The sequence below is a fragment of the Dipodomys merriami genome, unplaced genomic scaffold (genome assembly GCF_024711535.1).
Source record: "Dipodomys merriami isolate MVZ:Mamm:240054 unplaced genomic scaffold, mDipMer1.0.p SCAF_3, whole genome shotgun sequence".
In the NCBI taxonomy this organism is placed as follows: domain Eukaryota; kingdom Metazoa; phylum Chordata; class Mammalia; order Rodentia; family Heteromyidae; genus Dipodomys; species Dipodomys merriami.
In genome coordinates, this window is record NW_027204492.1 from 86,290,035 (window position 1) to 86,308,945 (window position 18,911).

Consider the following 18,911-nt stretch of genomic DNA (forward strand, 5'->3'; position numbering starts at 1 on the left):
CCTCAATTTACTGAACTTTCTGAGCCTTGTCACTTTAGCTAGGACCCATCTCTGGTGATTCCTTTTGATGACTCTAAGGTCTTTATCTTCTCAGCCTGATGAAATAATAGTTTCTGGGTAAAGTCCAAATAAGTACCTAGAATGTTCCTTGGCCCCCTGTATTGACACGAATCATGAATCTGTCTTTTTTTTTTTTTTTTTTTTTTTTTGCTTTTTAGAGATAGAGTCTAGGTATATAGCTCAGCTAGCCTTTAACTAACAATCCTCCTGTGTCAGCCTTCTGAGTGTTGGGATTACAGGTATGTGCCACTATAATCAGTCTGGGCTTTTCAACATTCAATTCCTTTGTTTCTAAACACTCAATCCCTCCTCTTCATTTCTCTCCCCATCATTAATTTGTTTTGCTTAGTGAATATAATTTTAAGTATACAAGGAACACATTAAGATTTTCTTAAAACAAGTATGCTAAAATAAAAAAATGCCATGCAGACAGTAGTTATTTTCATAATTTAATGAAAAAGTATTGGTAAAAAGGTGACTTTGAAAACAGATTGTATTTATCTTGAAAAACCAGACTTTCTACGATAAAAAATTAATAGAGGCAAGAGGTAATACTTCAAACACAAAGTGTAGCAAATGCAATCTGGGGCAGTTGAAATGTATACAATGGAAGGCTCCTTCATTTATTTAGAAAAATGCTGCAAAAATATTATTACTATATTTCCCTGATTGAAATGATATTTTCCCATGGCATTGCATATGGAAAGTGGCTGAAGTATATTGTTCCCATTTGCTTTCTCTTCCATGCACAGAAAATGGAAAGGCATGACAGGATGAATATAAAATCCTGTATTGGCCTCTAACACCAAGAGGCCTTTTCAATTCTCTTATAATTCTCTTATAATTTTGTTACCATGAAAGTGTCAAATTTTTATGCACAGAAGCTTAGTCTGGTATAGGGGCAAGTTCTCTCCATTTTTCCATTCAAACGCTCTACATCACACGTCATGACATATTCACACTTGTACATAGGCACAGAAGAAACATTCTGAAGACAGCCAAGCAACATGTAAAATACAGAAGTTTCCAGAAAGGGAGAAAAGCACAAGAAACTTTTCTTGACAAAGTCAGAAGAAAAGTGGGGTGAAGCAAAGTGCACTGAGTTTTCTGTAGCCACCAAACCAGCGTAGGCTTCACTCACTGGCACCTTATCAGAGCCAGGCTATTTCACCAGTACAAAACTTTAGAAATTGAAAATGGCCTCTTCTGTTTGAAAATTGTTACTACATTTTTCCAAGCTAGAAAAAAGAGAATATTGATTTAAGGCTAACAACAAGAGAGCTGAGCATCCCAGTTTGCTTCACATTTTAAAACTGATATTTTGCCTTCTTTTCAAAATGGAAGCAAACGTGTTTCACCCCTTCCCCTGAAGTGTAATTATTCTCTTCCTCTAGAAAGAAGGAACCAAGGCTGAGAGTTTTGGAGGAGGGTATACAAAGAACCTGTGAAAAATGGCTCCAGCCTTTTTGTTTGGAAAATTGCCTTGGATTCAAAATGGACACAAAGCTAAATTATATGCATGTGATAAACACATGACTTAAATTCTGTTTGAAAATAAAAATCTGTTTCAAAATTAAAGCAAATAAGAATACTTAACCTCTGTGCGCTTCATTATATTTTCCTTATACCTCAATAAAATTTCTTATAAACATTAAAGCAGGAATACAAAAACTGTCAGCCAAACTCATTTGAAAACAACATGAAAACCCTGATCTGGTACAAATATGCCAGAAATGATCTCACTTTGGGAAAGACTCTGAGATTCTTCACAAATCCCTAAACAGAGAACCAGAGCATTTTCCTTGGAAGTAGTACATGTGTACTTTTGTAAACACTATTACAAGTTAGCCTTTTATGCTTGTTAGCTGGGTAAAAGAGTTATGAGTATGTCCCCAACAAGCAGGTCTAAGAACAGGCACTGGACACTTCAAGCATTAGGAGAACTGACTGGTAAGTTATGATTCTGTCAAAGAAACTCCACCTAGCCAGAAGCAAAGGAAGAGGGTAGTGAGCTTGACAGTATCTGATAGATAATCTCTCCCAGTCTCTCCCTTGAGACACCAGTATTAGAAACTTTCCAGAGACTGGAGCTCTGGGAATTATATTGTAGTTTCAAATAGTAAGTAGTTTTAGTGTCTGATAATCATGGTCTCTTGTAAACCATTAGCAATGTAAGGACCCTTAATACATAAACAGAGACCATTAGCAATGTAAGGACCCTTAATACATACTTAGCAGTATGTTAATGTAACTGGAAAGCAGTCCCTGAGCATTCACTGAACAAATAACTCTGGACCTAGCTGTTTCCAAACCAACCTCTGACAAACCAACTTCCAGACATAATCTGTAATTCTTACTATATACTTGTAAAAATTAAGACTTGAAACCTTTTCAAATACTGCAATTCAATTTACTGTGGAAAAAATTCCCTTTTACTGTATTTCCTCCTAATATATGCCAGAATCCTTTGGTGTTTGGATTTGTCCCAGTAACTGGGGCAAATATTGGACTACTGGCAGTTTCTAATCATCTCTGCATTGAACCATGGGGAAGAGGATGTACCTCGCTTTCCCTATGGCAATCCTGTTCAGAATCCTGAGGAGGGCTTTCCTTGTCTGAGCTATCTTTGTTTACAAGGTCTTTTTCCTTACTTCCATCACTTTCGCTCTCGGAATCACTCAGTTCCAAATCTGGGCAATAACCATCGGTCTCTGGATATGCAGCTTTCTCAGAGGATCGCCTGAGAAGCTGCCTACCCCGGAACTGATCTTTAGGATTTATATTCTTAGTTGGTTTCACATAGCATTGGGGGCCCTCAGTGCTCCTTCTCCATTTTTTGGTTGTTTCTTTAAAGGATCTGAACTTTTCCAAAGTTGATTTTCTAAAGCTACTCTGACCAGCTAAGTGGGAGCCTACCATGGGCTCCTGGTTACCGAGTATCTCACTAGCACTAGCTTCCTGGATGACATTCACAGGCAGATTGTCCTCAAGGCCATTTGATTTGGCAGACTTGGGGCTAGGCTCACTATTTCCATTGTTGGTACGAGACTGTCCATAGAGGACAGCCTCAAAGACTGGAGACTTCTCCACCTTCACTGATGGCCCCTGAGAAAACTCAGAAGATGGAGATTTCTGAGTAGGATCGGGACTGTTGGCTTCATTCTGAGAGTGGTTGAGGCTGTCGAGCAAACAGTTTTTCTTGCTTTCTAGTGGAGGCATTGAATATGATTTCACTTGCAGGTCCAGTGGCTCTTCAGGCACCTGTAGGCTTCTTTTACTGAGAGTAAGCAAGCCACTGCTAGGGGAGCAGGGTCGATGATCAGTCTCTATGGTGCCATTTCTGCAATCTTCTGGTATTGGTCTGGCCCCCGACTTTAAGGCAACTTTTGATGGTGAGGAAAACAGTGCATTCTCCAGTGCATTTGTCAAAGGAGATCCTGAGATGGAAAAGAATGATTTATCAACTGATAATAGTTTATGTGCTTGTGGCAGAGGGAGCTGATGGATCCACTCTTACTAGTGCTCACCAAACACCTATCATTGATATGTGTACATCATGGTGTAAGTGGTTGAGAGCAGCACTAGAGGATGGGGCTAAGGGTGATAATCTTTGTAGTGCCACTCTGTTCCATGGCTCCCAACTTCCTAACCTCTCTTTTCCCTGTCTGTAAAAGGATTACAAAGACTAGTATGCTACTCCTTGTACCCCTAGTCTGCCTCCTTCCCCTACAGACACAAGGTCACTAGCAGCAGATTGAAATTGACACTGTCTACTTGTGTGTCTTGGTTTGTGCAAGCATCGGTAATCCATGGCACTGCTAAAGACATGCCTTGAAGATGGACATCTCAGATCATATCCCTCCCTTCTCTCCTGGCCTTACTCATAAATGCAGCAAAGGTTTTGGTCAGGAAGAGTACCTGTATGTTGGAACCTGTCATTAGAAGTGGGTGGTGGATGGGCTGGGAAGGTGGCTCAGTGGTAGAGTGCTTGCCTTGCATGCATGAGGCCCTGGGTTCGATTCCTCAGCACTTACATAAGCAGAAAAAGCCAGAAGTGACACTGTGGCTCAAGTGGTAGAATGTTTGCCTTCAGCTGAAGAGCTGAGGGACAGCGCCCAAGCCCAATGACAAAAAAAGTGGGTGGTTCCTAAGAAGTTTAGGATCTTAACCTGTAACAATATCCTAACTACAAGTTGCCATGATAGTGGTTACAGGGAGGTTCGAATGTAAGAATCAGAAAAGAATGACAATATTCCCACCTTTGGCCAGTTCCCTGGCTATGTCTCCATATGATCATAAGTCTTTATTATGTTGAACACTTCCAAATTAAAAAGGTACCCCATGAGACCCACAGCCCCCATTTCTGCCACCTGTTGATGTTGACAGCCATTCGGAGGCTATGACTTCTACAATTACAAAACAAAGGGCTAAAATCAATCTCTTCAGCACACAGGGGCTTTTCCTTGCTGTTCTTTGGTTCTTCTTGCTTTGCAAGTCACATTGTCCTGTAATGCTATCACTGTCTCCTGCTACACCACTTTGCTTCCACCTGCTACCACATACAAATATCCCACAACCTCATTTGGCTGGCCCCTGATAAGAGCTGATTCTGAATATCTATCTCAGTGACCCCTAGTGGCCTAGGTTGTTACCTATCTGTGTTAAATGAGAAGCAGGGAGGCTACAGGTATTACTGAATATGACTGTCATTACTCCAGCTAGGCTTGCATAGTTTAGATCTTAGTCCCTAGTGCTCAACAAATGTTAATGAATCAATGAAAAAATAAGGCACATTTCTCTTAACTTCTGGCCAAGATTTTATAGACTACTGGTGAATAACCCTGGAATTAAATGCTTTATGGGAACTGAGATTCAATCTTATCATATTATTATTATTGTTAGAACCACATCCCTATTTCTGGATTTTTTATGGTTAACTGGAGATGTCATAGACTTTCCTGCCTGGGCTGGCTTTGAGCCACTATCCTCAAGACCTCAGCCATCTGAGTAGCTAGGATTACAGATGGGATCTTCTAATCTATAGAGATTTTTTTTTTGCCAGTCTTGAAGCTTGAACTCAGGGCCTGGGCTCTGTCCTTGAGTTTCTTGTGCTCAAGGCTAGCACTCTACCACTGGAGCCACAGTGCCACTTCTGGCCTTTTCTGGAATAGAAACCAGGGCTTCATGCATGCTAGGCAAGCACTCTACCACTAATCCACATTCCCAGCCCATATTGAGATATCTTAATGAATTAGATCATTACAGAATAATTTCATGGCTCCAATTAAAGGCCTCAAACATCTGTTTGGGGTTTAGAGACTTGCAGTTTTCAAGCCAATCCTGAGATTTCTGGCCTCATGAGATAACATGAACCATGTTCATAACAGGACTGGACTGAAGCAAATGAAATATCTGACAAGAACTTTAAAATATTTTAAGTGGAACATTTGACAAAATGAAATTATTAAAAAGGACATAACCAGAATCTATATATTTGATAGGACAATTATAACATACAGGTTACCTGTAGCAATTTCGTCGTGCATAATCTGGGCCTGCAAGTTGAAGATCTGCTCCTGTAACTTGTTCTGAGAGAGTTTCAGCTTCTCTCTTCGGCTTATCATGTAGCACAGATTTCGGACCTAAAAGCCCAATCCCCAGAAAATAGATGTTTGTCATGGTAACAAAATTTGACAGTTAAAATTGTTTATCTAAAATGAAGATGACTAAGGTTGAAGTAGAGGATGGGTAAGAATGATGACTGGATTCAAGAGCCACACAGTGAGAGAATTCCACAGGAATTTTTGTAGCCATTATGGGGCATTAATTCTATATTAATCAGTAGCAAAAGCAAAATGCTCCAATGCTGCCTTCCGCAGTCTGTTTTTTTCCCCCAGCAACTTTGAGGTTTCAACTCAGGGCCATATGCTTACTAGACAAGCATTCTGTTACTTGAGCCACTCCCTCTGACCAGTTTTATTCTAAGCTATTTTCAGATAGGGTTTTCATGCTTTTTGCCTGGGGCTAGACTTGGACCATGATCCTATCTATTCCTCTTGTGTAGCTGGGATTTCAGACATGTACCATCATTACTAGTGTGTTGAAATGGGGTCTCATTAGTTTTTTTCCCCCAGACTAGCCCTCTCAATCTCTGGGGCTTCCTGAGTAGCTGGTAGTATAGGTGTAAGCCACTGTGCCCAACTTTAAAAATCTATTCTTTTTGTGGTGTTATGAGCTTAATAATTACATGCACAATCAGAATGGGAAGAATGTCTATTGATTTAGCCTTCCCTTTCAGTCCCGAGTACAAATGATGGAAGTGAAAGAGAAACGTCTGCTTCTAAGATTCAAAGTAGTTTCTTTTTTTGGCTCCACTTCGGTTTTAGTGGAAAATTGGAGTTAAGAGTCTCATGGACTTTCCTGCTAAGGCTGGCTCTGAACTGCGATTCTCAGATCTCAGCCTCCTCGGTAGAAAGTGGCTTTTTTACTCATACCTTCAGCTTAGTCAAGTTTCCTCATTCACCAGGGGGAAAACTTCCTCTCTCACACCCCTCACCTGTTCTGTGATCTAGTTTATGCTTCTGTAAATGGGGGTGATTAAGTGTTTCTTTCCTTAAGGAAGGATTAAAAGAGTATTTATAAAACGTTTAGAAGAGTGTTGGTAACAACAGCAGTTAACAACAGGAACTCTATGTGTATCTTAAAAATTTTCATATCTCACTGGGATAAAATGAGGGAGAGGGTGACACTGTTCAAATATAAATGTACCTGGGTTGGGAGTGCCTGCCTAGTATGCATGAAGCCCTGGGTTGGATTCCTCAGTACCACATAAACACAAAAGGCCAGAAATAGTGCTGGCTCAAGTGGCAGAGTGCTATCCTTGAGGGAAAAAAAAAAAGCTCAGGGTCAGTGCCCAGGCCCTGAGTTCAAGCTACAGGACAGGCAAAAATATCTTTTTAAGATCTCATAGTTTAGCCGGGCGCCGATGGCTCACGCCTATAATCCTAACTACTCAGGAGGCTGAGATCTGAGGATAACGGTTCAAAGCCAGCCCATGCAGGAAAGTCCATGAGACTCTTATCTCCAATAAACCACTAGAAAACCGGAAGTGGCTCTGTGGCTCAAGCAGTAGAGCACTCACCTTGAGCTGCAGAGCACAGGGACAGTGCTCAAGCCCCACAACAACAAAAAAAAGATAGCATAGTTTTTGGAGTTTTGGTAGCAGAAGGGAAATCCCCCACCACCAAGCCATTTCTATAACTGCATAATCAACATAAACATTCTCCAGAATAAAAAATAGCAACTAGTTTACCTTTGAACTCCTATAGCACCTAACTTAGTGGATACTTGAAGAATATATCCTGAGTTAAATTATCTGGTGGTGTGGATGTCAACCTGATGTGCTTTTGACTGCCAGGGCTTGCAGAACTCTGGACCTGTCATTAGCTGTGGGTCATACAACTCTGTGTGTGGAATGGAGGAGGCCAGCAATGCTGCCAAGTATGTTATGCTACTTCCTATAAATGAAGGCATACAATCTGTACTATCCAGTCTAAAATACACAGAGTGCAGCTAGCACTTTCCTGAACCTAAAGTTCACTCTTTTCTCAGCCTTCATTCTCTAAATTGAGCCAATTTAGGCTCAAAATAGCAAACAAGGTGCTGGGAAGGTGGTTCAGTGGTAGAGTGCTTGCCTTGTATGCATGAGGCCCGGGGTTTGATTCCTCAGCACCACATAAGCAGAAAAAGCCACAAGTGGTTGTGTGGCTCAAGTGGTAGAGCGCTGGCCTTGAGCTTAAGAGCTCAGGGACAGCACCCAGGCCTAGAGGTCAAGCCCTGCGACTGACAAAAAAAAAGTGAACAAAAAACTAAAGCTGGGTGTGGGTGGCTCATATCTTAGTAATACTCTTATCTCTAATTAATCACAGAAAAAGCTGGAAGTGGCACTGTGCCTCAAGTGGTAGAGCAATAGACTTGAGCAAAAGAAGCTCATGGACAGCACCCAGACCGAGTTCAAGCCTCAGGACCAGCAAAAAAAGATAGGAAAATAGAAAACAACAAAAATCATATACATGAGGCCTTGCCAATCCCTGAATGTGCTAATCAAAATTTCAAAGGAGCCCCAATGTCTCCAGACCATAGTAAAATCAGAAGATAGGCAAAACCTAGGAGGTCCTTTTTAAACTGGAAGTAGGACCTTTTATTTTTATGCAGACTATGATCTACACACTAGTCAGCACCAGTCTCCTTACCCTCTCCAAGTCCTGCCGCAGATGCATAAACATTCTCATGCGAGTGTGAATATTTTCTTCTTTTGGCTGTACCAGGATGTTTTCTTCTTCCAACTTGGGAGGAAATAATGGTTTGTTGAAGTTGCTTTTGCGCTTGAGTTTCCAGTAGTTATAGATAAAGTCCACAGTTTCCATGGGTAGCTCTAGTTCTGCAGCCACGTCTTCTGCTTTCACGAAGGAATAGAACTCTTCTTCTAGTTCACGAAGCTTCTGTGCCCTCACGTTATTTTTCTCATTCTTGGTCTGGCTTGGTTCGGCAGCTCTGTGGTTGTGGGGCTCAACCTCCCCAAGTGACTGCCTGTTTTGGCTGTGCTTGAGACAGAATGACTTGAACTTTACTTCGTCACTATCATCTAGGACGGTCTTCATCTCTAGGTTGTGCTCAAAGGCACAGGTGACATGAAAAGCTGTGGTGCAGCTTCTTACAGAGCACTGCAGAAGAAAGGAGGGTTAAAGGCAACAGACTTGGGGGGGGGCAGGGAAAGCCCTATGTCAAGCATATACTCAACTTGTATGAAGCCAAGGAAAAACAAGGACAAGGTATGACTATGAAAATGATTTACGAGTAACCTAGGAAACCTGTTCTTACAGAAAGCAACAAAATACAGAGGCAAAAAATGTGTTCAATTCCCATTTTAAGGTTTCAGCTCAAGCATTTAAACCTTGAATTTTGAGGTTTGCTGGGAAGTCTTCCTTAATTCCTAATAACGTTACATGATTTCTTTTCTGGGCCTCTCACATCACTTTGCATATGATCTTTTATTTTTCCTTTTGGTCGGTCTTGGGTCTGGAAATTTGGGCCTGGGCATTGTCCCTCAGCTCTTCAGCTCAAGGTTAGCACTCTACCACTTGAGCCACAGTGCCACATCTGGCTTTTTCTGTTTATGTGACACTGAGGAATCTAACCCAGGCCCTCATGCATGTGAGGCAAGCATTCTACCCTGCATATGATCTTATATTTTTACTTTTTGCATTGTATCTATAATGTAACTGTCAAGTCCTTGGCCATAGGTCTTAAAGACAGAAGTGGTGCCATTCATTTTGGCATTGCTATCAACTATGGAATAAACAGTAGCTCAGAAAATGCTTCAAAAATGAAAAATAAAGTCAGTATTATTTCCAGGGCAACCATGGTTCTACAATGGTTGCATAGGCTGCAATAACTAAGTAACTTAACTTTTGTTCTTGTACTTATTGCCTGTTTAGCCCGAGACTGTGATCTATGCCCATATGCATCTGAAATTATAGGACATGTTGAGACAGGGTCTTGTTGACTTTTTTTTGCCCAGACTAAGTTTGAACTGGGATCTTCCTCATCTCTGCCTCCTAAGTAGGTAGATTACAGGTGTAAACCACCGTACCTGGCTTGAAATTGCTCATGCAGGGCTGGAGACATGGCTTAGCAATAGAGTGCCTTGCAAGAGCAAAGGCTGGACTTCAAATTCTAGTAGTAGCATTTCAACCATTTTGAACAGCATAGATATAAAACACTTCCATCTGAAAGTATGGTGATATATGCCCATGTTTCCCTGGAGGTGTGAGGAAAGCAGGGAGACCAAGAGAGGAGTGGCTGCAAGGGGTCCTGTAGGCTGGGTGTGGGCGATGGTTTGCCTGCCTGTCTGTCTCTGTGTGTGAATTCCAAAGAAAGTGTGGAATTTGTTCCTCCTCATCCTCTTCTAAGACTGTTTTTAAACACTTGACTGTGGGAGAAAATCTTCTTTTTTTTTTTTTGTCGGTCATGGGGCTTGAACTCTGGGCTTGGGTGCTGTACCTCAGCTCCTCAGCTCAAGGCAAACGCTCTACCACTTGAGCCACAGCGCCACTTCCGGTTTTCTGTGGGAGAAAATCTTGTATGAAATCCCCCCCCCCCACCTCTCCTTTTCTCCCAAGCACAAAACTTTGTGTTCACAGGAGACACGCCTGTTTAGAAGAGCAGCGCAGCTGGGTTAGCCTGGGGCTTCTCTGGAGCACACACATTTCCGACGCACATGTGGGTTCCCATTCCCTAGCAGAGCTGAGGGAAGTCCGTGCTGGGGGCCCATCATACAGGGCATAGGACAGCTTTTGTCTGAGGGCCCTTGTGAACCCAGATTGCTGCTTTAGATGCCAGTTTCCTAGGACGCTGCCACTCTGGAGTGCACATGTACCCAGCTATTCTTCCTGTTCATGGCCTCAAATCAGCTCATCTTCAGCTGCCCTGGCATCCCCAACTGCTGCCCATACATCCCAGGTGCCCTTCCTGTTTCCCAACACAGGTTTTCTGATGAAGCAGAAGCTTCATCAGCCACTATCAGTCCCAGTCCTGTCAGTCATCCTGTTTGTGGGCTAAAAGTATCAGGCACTTTGGTTGCCTTTCCTTTCTGTGTATATCCTTAAAGAGAGGTAAGCTTCTTGCAGAAGGCCAAAGCAAGTACAAGTCTGGTCCATGGCTTCACCAGGGCCCCAGGAATCTACCAGTGCCACTCATTCTCCCTCCCTGAATTGGTGTGGCTTCTTAGAACTGCCTAGAGTTCCTCTCTACTCCCTGCCTAGTGGGGTGGCAGGCAGTTGTTCTGCCCTTCTTAGAATCTTCACACATGGCAGGCCCTTCTGAGCAGGACCACCAGTGTCTAACACCCTAAAGGTGAGGCCAGCATCAGCCTTAGGTGATCTAAATGATTTGGGCTTCAGCCCAGTTGAGGAAGACCATAATTTTGGGAAGACCTGTCTGTGTGCATAAAATGAGGGGTGTGTATATGTCTGCATGTGTGTTTGTTTGGTTGTGTATGCATGTATACATTCCTTTTTCTTTTGCCATGGGGATGAGTTTGGGGCATTTTTCTAGAATAGTCTTCTCTGCCTATAGTAAGGACTGGCTGTAACTCTAAGCCCATTACTATCACTTGTAGCCTAGAGATAACCTCAAACTGGTAGCCCAAGGGTGACCAGAGTGGAAGGTGGGCATGAGGGTAAAAACCTCCAAGAGTCCTGAGAAGAGAGGATAGAAGGGTTTCCAGGGCTCAGAAGTTATGAGCTGTCCTCCCCCAAGCCTTGCTGATTGGGTGGCCTCAGTGGATGAATGTGGGAGCTCTGGCTTCCCCTTCTACCTAGACTAGGTGTCTGGTGGGCCTCACAGTGCCTAGGAAAAGATGAAGATGAGAAGAATTTCCTTACTGAATTTGTGTTTATATGATTTGTATTTTTATAATTAAATTAACACAAAGTATGGTTGTGGACATTTTGATATATTAATATTCTCTCATTCATTCAGACACTGACTACTGAACCCAGGGTCTCAATCATGCTAAGACAAAAGCTCAAATTGCACCTCATTATGTATTTTAGTGGTGATTTTGAGCATACTTACAGTTGTGTAGCCATCATTACTACCTAATTCCAGAACATTTTCATCATCCCACATGCTTATTTGCAGTCATTCTCTTTTTCTTCTTCAAGAAGCTGCTAATCAACTTTTTCTTTCTTTACATAGTAGCAATTATTGAACATTTCATATATGTGAAGTCATATAAAATGTGTGTGACCTGTTGCATATAACACTTTTATGGTTTATCCTTGTTGTAGCGTGCATTAGAAATTCAATGCTGTTTATGGCCAAAAACACCTATTCCACTGTATTTATCTATTCATTAATTGATGTGTACCAGGATATTTTTCACTTTTAAAGCTTTTATGAAATAATGCTGTTGGGCTGAGAAGGTTGCTCAGTGGTAGAGTGCTTGCCTCACATGCATGAGGCCCTGGGTTCGATTCCTCAGCACCACATAAGCAGAAAAAGCCAGAAGTGGCACTGTGGCTCAAGTGGTAGAGCACTCACCTTGAGCTGAAGAGCTGAGGGACAGTGCCCAGGCCCAGAGTTCAGGCCCCACGACTGACCAAAAACCCCCAAAACAAACAAACAAAAAAGAAATAATGCTATGAAAACTTGTTCAGAAATTTTGTATGGACGTTTTCATTTATCCTGGGAGATAACCTCTTAGCCCAAGTTTACTAGAGGCCTTGGGCCAAATCAGATGGCCTATGTTAGCAATGGAATTTATGCTGCAGCCATTGGGCCTTGCAGCATAAGCCTGGCCTCTGGAGGGACCTGAGACAAAGGTCAGCCACAATGATGGCTAGCTGTTTCTATGTGGCCAGCCTTCAATATCATCTTGACACTAAGGCTTAGTGAATTTTCCTGCTTGCTAATATTCTGCTATATCCACTGTTTGAGTCAAAATCCTGATGTTATCCTAATACCTATTTTCTTTTACATTTATCTGATTTACAATAGCTCTTGTTCAATCCACCTTTGTCATTCATGTAGATTCCAGCCAATTCTTACCATTCCAGCCCTACCATTGAGGGATAAGCAACCATTTTCTCATGTATTGCTATATATATGAGGCTCCTAATTGCTTTTCTGGTTTCAAAATTTCTGTCTTCATAGTTTATTTTGAGTAAAACAGTCAAAGTGGTTTTTGTCTCTCTATGTGTGTGTGAGTAATGGGGCTTGAACTCTGGGCCTGGGCACTGTCCCTGAGCTATTTTGCTTAAGGCTACTGCTTTACCATTTGACCCACAGTTCTACTTACAGCCTTTTGTGGTTAACTGGAGATGAAAGTCTCACAGTCTTTCCCATTTGCTCTAGCTTTGAACTTCAATCCTCAGTAACTTGGATTATATACATAAACACTGGCTTTGTTTTTAAGACAAATTCTCACTTACCTATATCTCAGATTGTCACTCACTATGTAGGCTAGGCTGGACTCAAAGTCTCTATCCTTCTGATATAGCCTGAGTGCTAGGACTACAGATATGCACTACAATACCTGTGTTCAGATTTGTTTTTAACCTGTTAAAATATGCAATTTTTAAAACTTATGTAATAGAGTACAGTGATAATCCTATATAATATCATCCAGTTTCAATGATTATTGGTACATGGCTGATCTTGTTTTATATTTACTCCTCCTAATTGTTTCAGAAACATAATCATTTCATCCATCTGTACAAAACTTGCCAAGGGTTCCTTCTTTTTTTGGCGGGGTGGGGGGGGACTGAACTCTGGTCTTAGGCGCTGTCACTCAGTTCTTCAGCTCAAGGCTAGCACTCTACCACTTGAGCCACAGTGCCACTTCTGGCTTTTTTTGCTTATGTGGTACTGACGAATTGAACCCAGGGCCTCATGCATGCAAGGCAAGCACTCTACCACTGAGCCACCTTCCGAGCCCAAAGGGCTTCTTCTTAAGCTCTTTAAAAAACCCCAAAGATCTTATAAGGGTACTGAAAAATCTTATCGGAGATTCAAAAAGCAAATGAAGCTGGTCACCCAGTTTTTTTTTTGGTCTGTTGTGGGGCTTGAACTCTGGGTCTGGGTGCTGTCCCTGAACTCTTCAGCTCAAGGCTAGCGCTGTACCACTTGAGCCACAGTGCCACTTGCAGTTTTCTGGTGCTTTTATTGGAGCTTAGAGTCTGACAGACTTTTGTGCCCAGGCTGGCTTTGAACCATGATTCTCAGATCTCAGCCTCCTGAGCAGTTAGGATTATAGGTGTGAGCCACCGGCACCCAGCAAGTCACCACTTTTATGTTGTCTATGAGCTAAGAAGTTTTTACATTTTTTATGGTGCTGTGATTGAAACTGGGTCGTTGTACATGCTAGGCAAACACTCTACTAATAAGCTATATCTGCAGTTAACTTTTCACATAAAAAAATTCCACACAGAAATGGAGGGACAAAGGGCGAACAAATGCAACAGTGGTACTCACTAGACACTGTGTTGAAAATGAACTATATACATTGTAGGTAGGGATGAGAGGGAAAAACTCAGAGTGAGGGAAGCGGTGACATTATACAAAAAGAAAAGTACTCATTGGGCTGGGAAGGTGGCTCAGTGGTAGAGCGCTTGCCTTGCATGCCTGAGGCCCTGGGTTCGATTCCTCAGCACCACATAAGCAAAAAGAAAAAAGCCGGAAGTGGTGCTGTGGCTTAAGTGGTAGAGTGCTAGCCTTGAGCTGAAGAGCTGAGGGACAGCGCCCAGGCCCAGAGTTCAGGCCCCACAACTGGACCCCCCACCCCCCGCAAAAAAGAAAAGTACTCATTGATTGACTTACATAAGTGAAAACCCTCTGTACATTACCTTTATAATAACAACAAAAAAATTTAAAAATTTCCCAAAGGTTGAAGATGTGGTTCAGTTGGTAGAGCACCAGTAAAGCATAAGGTACTGAGTTTGAGTTCTGGTCTCACAATAAAAAAAGGGAAAAGAAAAAAATTCTAAACATTTTTAAATAGTGGAGAAAAAAATCAAAAGACTATTTTGTAACAAGTTTTGTTGAAATAGAGCCAGTCAGAATATAGTAATGCTCCTTTGTTTTAAGTATCATATGTGGCTGCCTTTGTACTGCAAATGTAGTGCTGAGTAGTTGTGACAGAGACTATACAACTCACAAAGCCTAACATATTTGCTATGTGGTCACATATAAGTCTGCTAGTCCCTTTCCTTAACCAATAAGCCATTCTCCATGTAATCTCCTTGACTATCTCTTTCCACATATTACAACCTGATCTTGCTTGCCTCTTCTGTTGCGTGAACAGGCACTCATATCTCATAGTCTTTTAAATGACCATTCCTCCATTTGTCTGGAACACTTCTACTGTCTGGAACATTTGTACTGCTTTTCCTCTTGCTTTCCAATCTTTGCTCAAATGCCACCTACCTCAAGATACTCTACCCTTACAACCTTGACTTAAACTTGTAACTGAGCGCCACATTTTTATTTTTCATGGCATATAGCCATCTTGTAATGTGCTTTTTAATGCTTATTGCTTGTAACCTATTATCTTGGATAAATGAAATTCCACATACTCAGAAGTTTGGACTGGGAAGATAGGTCAGTGGTAGGGTACTTGTCTAGCAGGTATGAAGTCCTGGGTTTTACCTACTGGCATTGCAAAAAGAAAAAGACAAAAAGGAAAAAAAGAAAAATAAAGCCCGTCGTGGTGACTGACTCATACTTGCAATCCTATCTACTCATGAGACAGTGATCAGGAGGACTACAGTTTAAGGTCAGTCTAGGTAAAAGTCAGTGAGACAATAAGCAAGCCATCTACCTGGGAAGCATAGGGAGAAAGATCACTGGCTGAGACTGGCTCCAGGTCAGTGAGACCCTATCTGAAAAATAACCTAAAGCAAAAAGAGCTGGAAGCTTAAGTGCTGGAGTTCAATCTTAACTGCTAAAAAATGCCTACATTTTCTTACTACAGTTAGGTTACTAATTAGTAATTGGTATAGAAATGTGTTTTTTTGTGTGCTAGTCCTGGGGCTTGAACTCAGGGCCTGAGTGCTGTTCCTAAGCTTTTGTGCTCAAGGCTAGCCTTATGTACTTGATCTACAGCTCTACTTTTGGCTTTTTACTGGTTAATGGGAGATATCATGGAGCCAGGAGGCTGAGATCTGAGGATTGCAGTTCAAAGCCAGACCAGGAAATCATGTTTTAAAACAGCAAAAATAATGGGAAATACAGATACCACAGTAAGGACAATAATTCAATGTCTGAAATAAAATGATTAATAATGATTATGGAAATGTGGAAAATATTTTACTTTTTAGAGGGGGAAATGCACATCACAAACTAATCTACAGTGCAATAAAATGAACATGTATGTACTCAACACTATTTGAACACATATATGGGGCAGTTACTCTATTTCATGCCAGGACAAAGTCACAGACTCTTGGCCTTCAAGGGGATCACATACAGGGTCCAATAAGGAGTGAATGTACACAGAAACAGGAAATGTGTCATTGTAGAGTGTAGAGAAACAGCTTCCTTTATATATTACAGTACTATAATTAAACAAAGTTAGCCAAATAAAAGGAAGCTCACACAAAACACCTAGAATAACTGTCCTAAACTTTGCCATTTTATAGCCCCTTTTCTATAAAGAAAGTTAGAAGGCAAATCCAACTCCAACCACCTGTAGCTCACATGCAGGGTCCTAAGGAGTAGAAGCTTAGTTTTTCCTTCCCTCTTGCTAGCAGAGTCACTAAAATTACATTTGGACTAGAAACTAAAATGACATTATGAAAAACAAAAGTACAAAGTCAATTTTTGTGTCTTTTCTGGAGGCAACTACCCTTTCCATCTTATTCTTGTAGCTAGGATTACAGGTGTGAGCCACCGGCGCCTGGCTCTAAGCTGCTTTTTGTTCAAAACTAGTGCTCTACCACTTGAGCCATAGCACTACCAGCTTTTTTGAAGTTTATTGGAGATAAGTGTCACGGACTTTCCTTCCTGGGCCTGGTTTTGAACTGTGATCCTCAGATGTCAGCCTCCTGAGTAGCTAGGATTATAGGTGTGAGTCATTGTGGCCTGGCTTTCCATCTTATTCTTGTGTTACCTTCAAACTGCTGTTTCTAGGTGCCACCACAACAACTGTTTCTCCTTCATTTGAATTCCTATACCTCAGATGTACCAGAAAGCTTTACTTACATTACCATATATAACAAATGTGCTTATGATAATGACTTGCAAAAGTAACCACCAAATTTTATCCATTCAAGTGCATCTTTTTTCCCTAACAAAAATGGTCACTCAGCCCAATAACAGAACCATCTATAAAATCATCGAAGTCATCTTGGATCTCAAGTGCGTGTTTTAGAATTCTATCTAGCTTATTTCAATCCCAAATACTATCATAGCCTGGTGTCAAGATTTCTGTTAACTCATCAGTAAAAGACAAAGATTAACTACGACTACAAATACTTCTTAAAGACAGGCTGGCTTCAAATTCCTAGACTAAAGAGATCTTCCCATCTCAACTGCTTGAATAGCTGGGCCTTCAGGTAGTCGGCTACAGGAGTACACTACTGTACCTAGCAATCACTACGAATAGAAAGAGTAACTGGAATGGGTCTAGAGGCAACATTGAAAAAGTGATTTCCAAAAGTAGTTAGCATAACATTAGCACTGTAGGTGTGAGTGGGAAACCTCCTGAGTAATTTTTTGGTTCATGAAACACTTGTACTGGGAGAGTAAGTAGGGCCAATCTGGTTTTTGTTCACCCTACCACTTTTCATGGAGACTTACCTGAATACAAGCTCCTGTCTTCAACTTGCACAGGGTGCAAACTAAGGCCCATCGGCTAGGTGGTATGTGGGATATCTTTATGATTGGTTCCATCCTTTCAGGACAAGCAATGCTGACCTATAAATAAAATACCACCATAAAACAGAAGAATTAAGCCTGATATCAGTGGCTCACTCCTGTAATCCTAGCTATTAAGGAGAATGAGAGCTGAGGACTGTTGTTTGACGCCAGCCTGGGCAGGAAAGTCCATGAAACTCATCTCTAAGAAACTAATCAGAAAGGCCCAGAAGTGGTGCTATGGCTCAAGTGACAGAGCTAGCCTTGAGCAGAAGCTCAGGGACAGCGCCCAGGCTGTCCGCAAAAAACAAACTAACAAAAAACAAAAAGAACTAAGGCATCGCAGAAGTACCTTTCATAAGCCAGCAATGATGTATAAGAAGCTCAGAACATCGCAACAGTGAGTGAGCTAAGTCCCATTTTGCAAGGTTAGTATGGAACCAAGAATAAATAAAACATTATCTCTAACTACTTCTCAACCTTTCAATCATGTCCACAAATGCAAATGACTCACTTTTGGATGAAAGGGTAAAAATGTAGACTGAGCAATGTTATCAATGAATCAAAAACATTCATGTTTACTTAGGAACCAGAGAAGGCTAAGGAAAAGAATTCAAATTCACAAATCCTATAACATCTGTCATGTGTTAGAGATGATGCCACATTTCTTGCTGATTCATTTAACAGCAAAGGATAAAAACTGGCAGGGATATGTCTTTATATTTGATTTATAAAACCCAATATTGCTGGAAAGCAGCAGATTTTTTTTTGTTGGTCATGAGGCTTGAAATCTGGGCCTAGTTGCTGTCCCTCAGCTCTTTAGCTCAAGGCTAGCAATCTACCAATTGAGCCATAGCACCACTTCCAGTTTTCTGAGTGGTTTATTGGAGAGAAGAGTCTCTTGGACTTTCCTACCCAGGCTTGCTTTAAACCGTGATTCTCAGATCTCAGCCTCTTGAGTAGCTAGGATTTATAGGTGTAAGCCACCAGTGCCCAGAAACAGCAAAAATTTTATGTAAGGAAGAATTTATAAGATATAAGTAAAAATAAAGACAACATATCAAAGCCAAATCTTTCAATCCACTAACTACTATTGGTTGACTCTACACCACAGCCAAAGTAGCTTCAAAGTGAAATTGGTTTTTAGGATAGTGATAAAAAGCAAAGGATACTTAAAAGAAAGAGATGGACAAACTCTTTTTTTTTGGTTCTGGTCATGGGGCCTGAACTCTGGGCCTTGGTGCTGTCTCTCAGTTCTTCAGCTCAAGGCTAGTGCTGTACCACTTGAACCACAGTGCCACTTCTGGCTTTTTTTTTTTTTTTTTTGCTGCTTATATGATGTTGAGGAATCAAACCCAGGGCCTCAGGCATGCAAGGCAAGCACTCTACCACTGAGCCACCTTCCCAGCCCTGGACAAACTCTTTTCTGTATG

General features: G+C 41.5%; 1 protein-coding gene across 1 annotated transcript in view; it reads right to left on the minus strand.

The window, feature by feature from the left end:
* Positions 1-540: 540 nt before the first annotated feature.
* The window catches only part of Jade3 (jade family PHD finger 3), a 61,988-nt gene continuing 43,617 nt past the window's right edge, over positions 541-18,911 (minus strand). The window contains exons 8-11 of the mRNA XM_070040571.1: positions 17,422-17,538; positions 8,313-8,783; positions 5,585-5,702; positions 541-3,497 (exon numbers count right to left, since the gene is read on the minus strand). Of these exons, the coding sequence (XP_069896672.1) occupies positions 2,587-3,497; positions 5,585-5,702; positions 8,313-8,783; positions 17,422-17,538 (1,617 nt within the window). The 3' untranslated portion in view covers positions 541-2,586. The remainder of the gene's footprint in view (positions 3,498-5,584; positions 5,703-8,312; positions 8,784-17,421; positions 17,539-18,911) is intronic.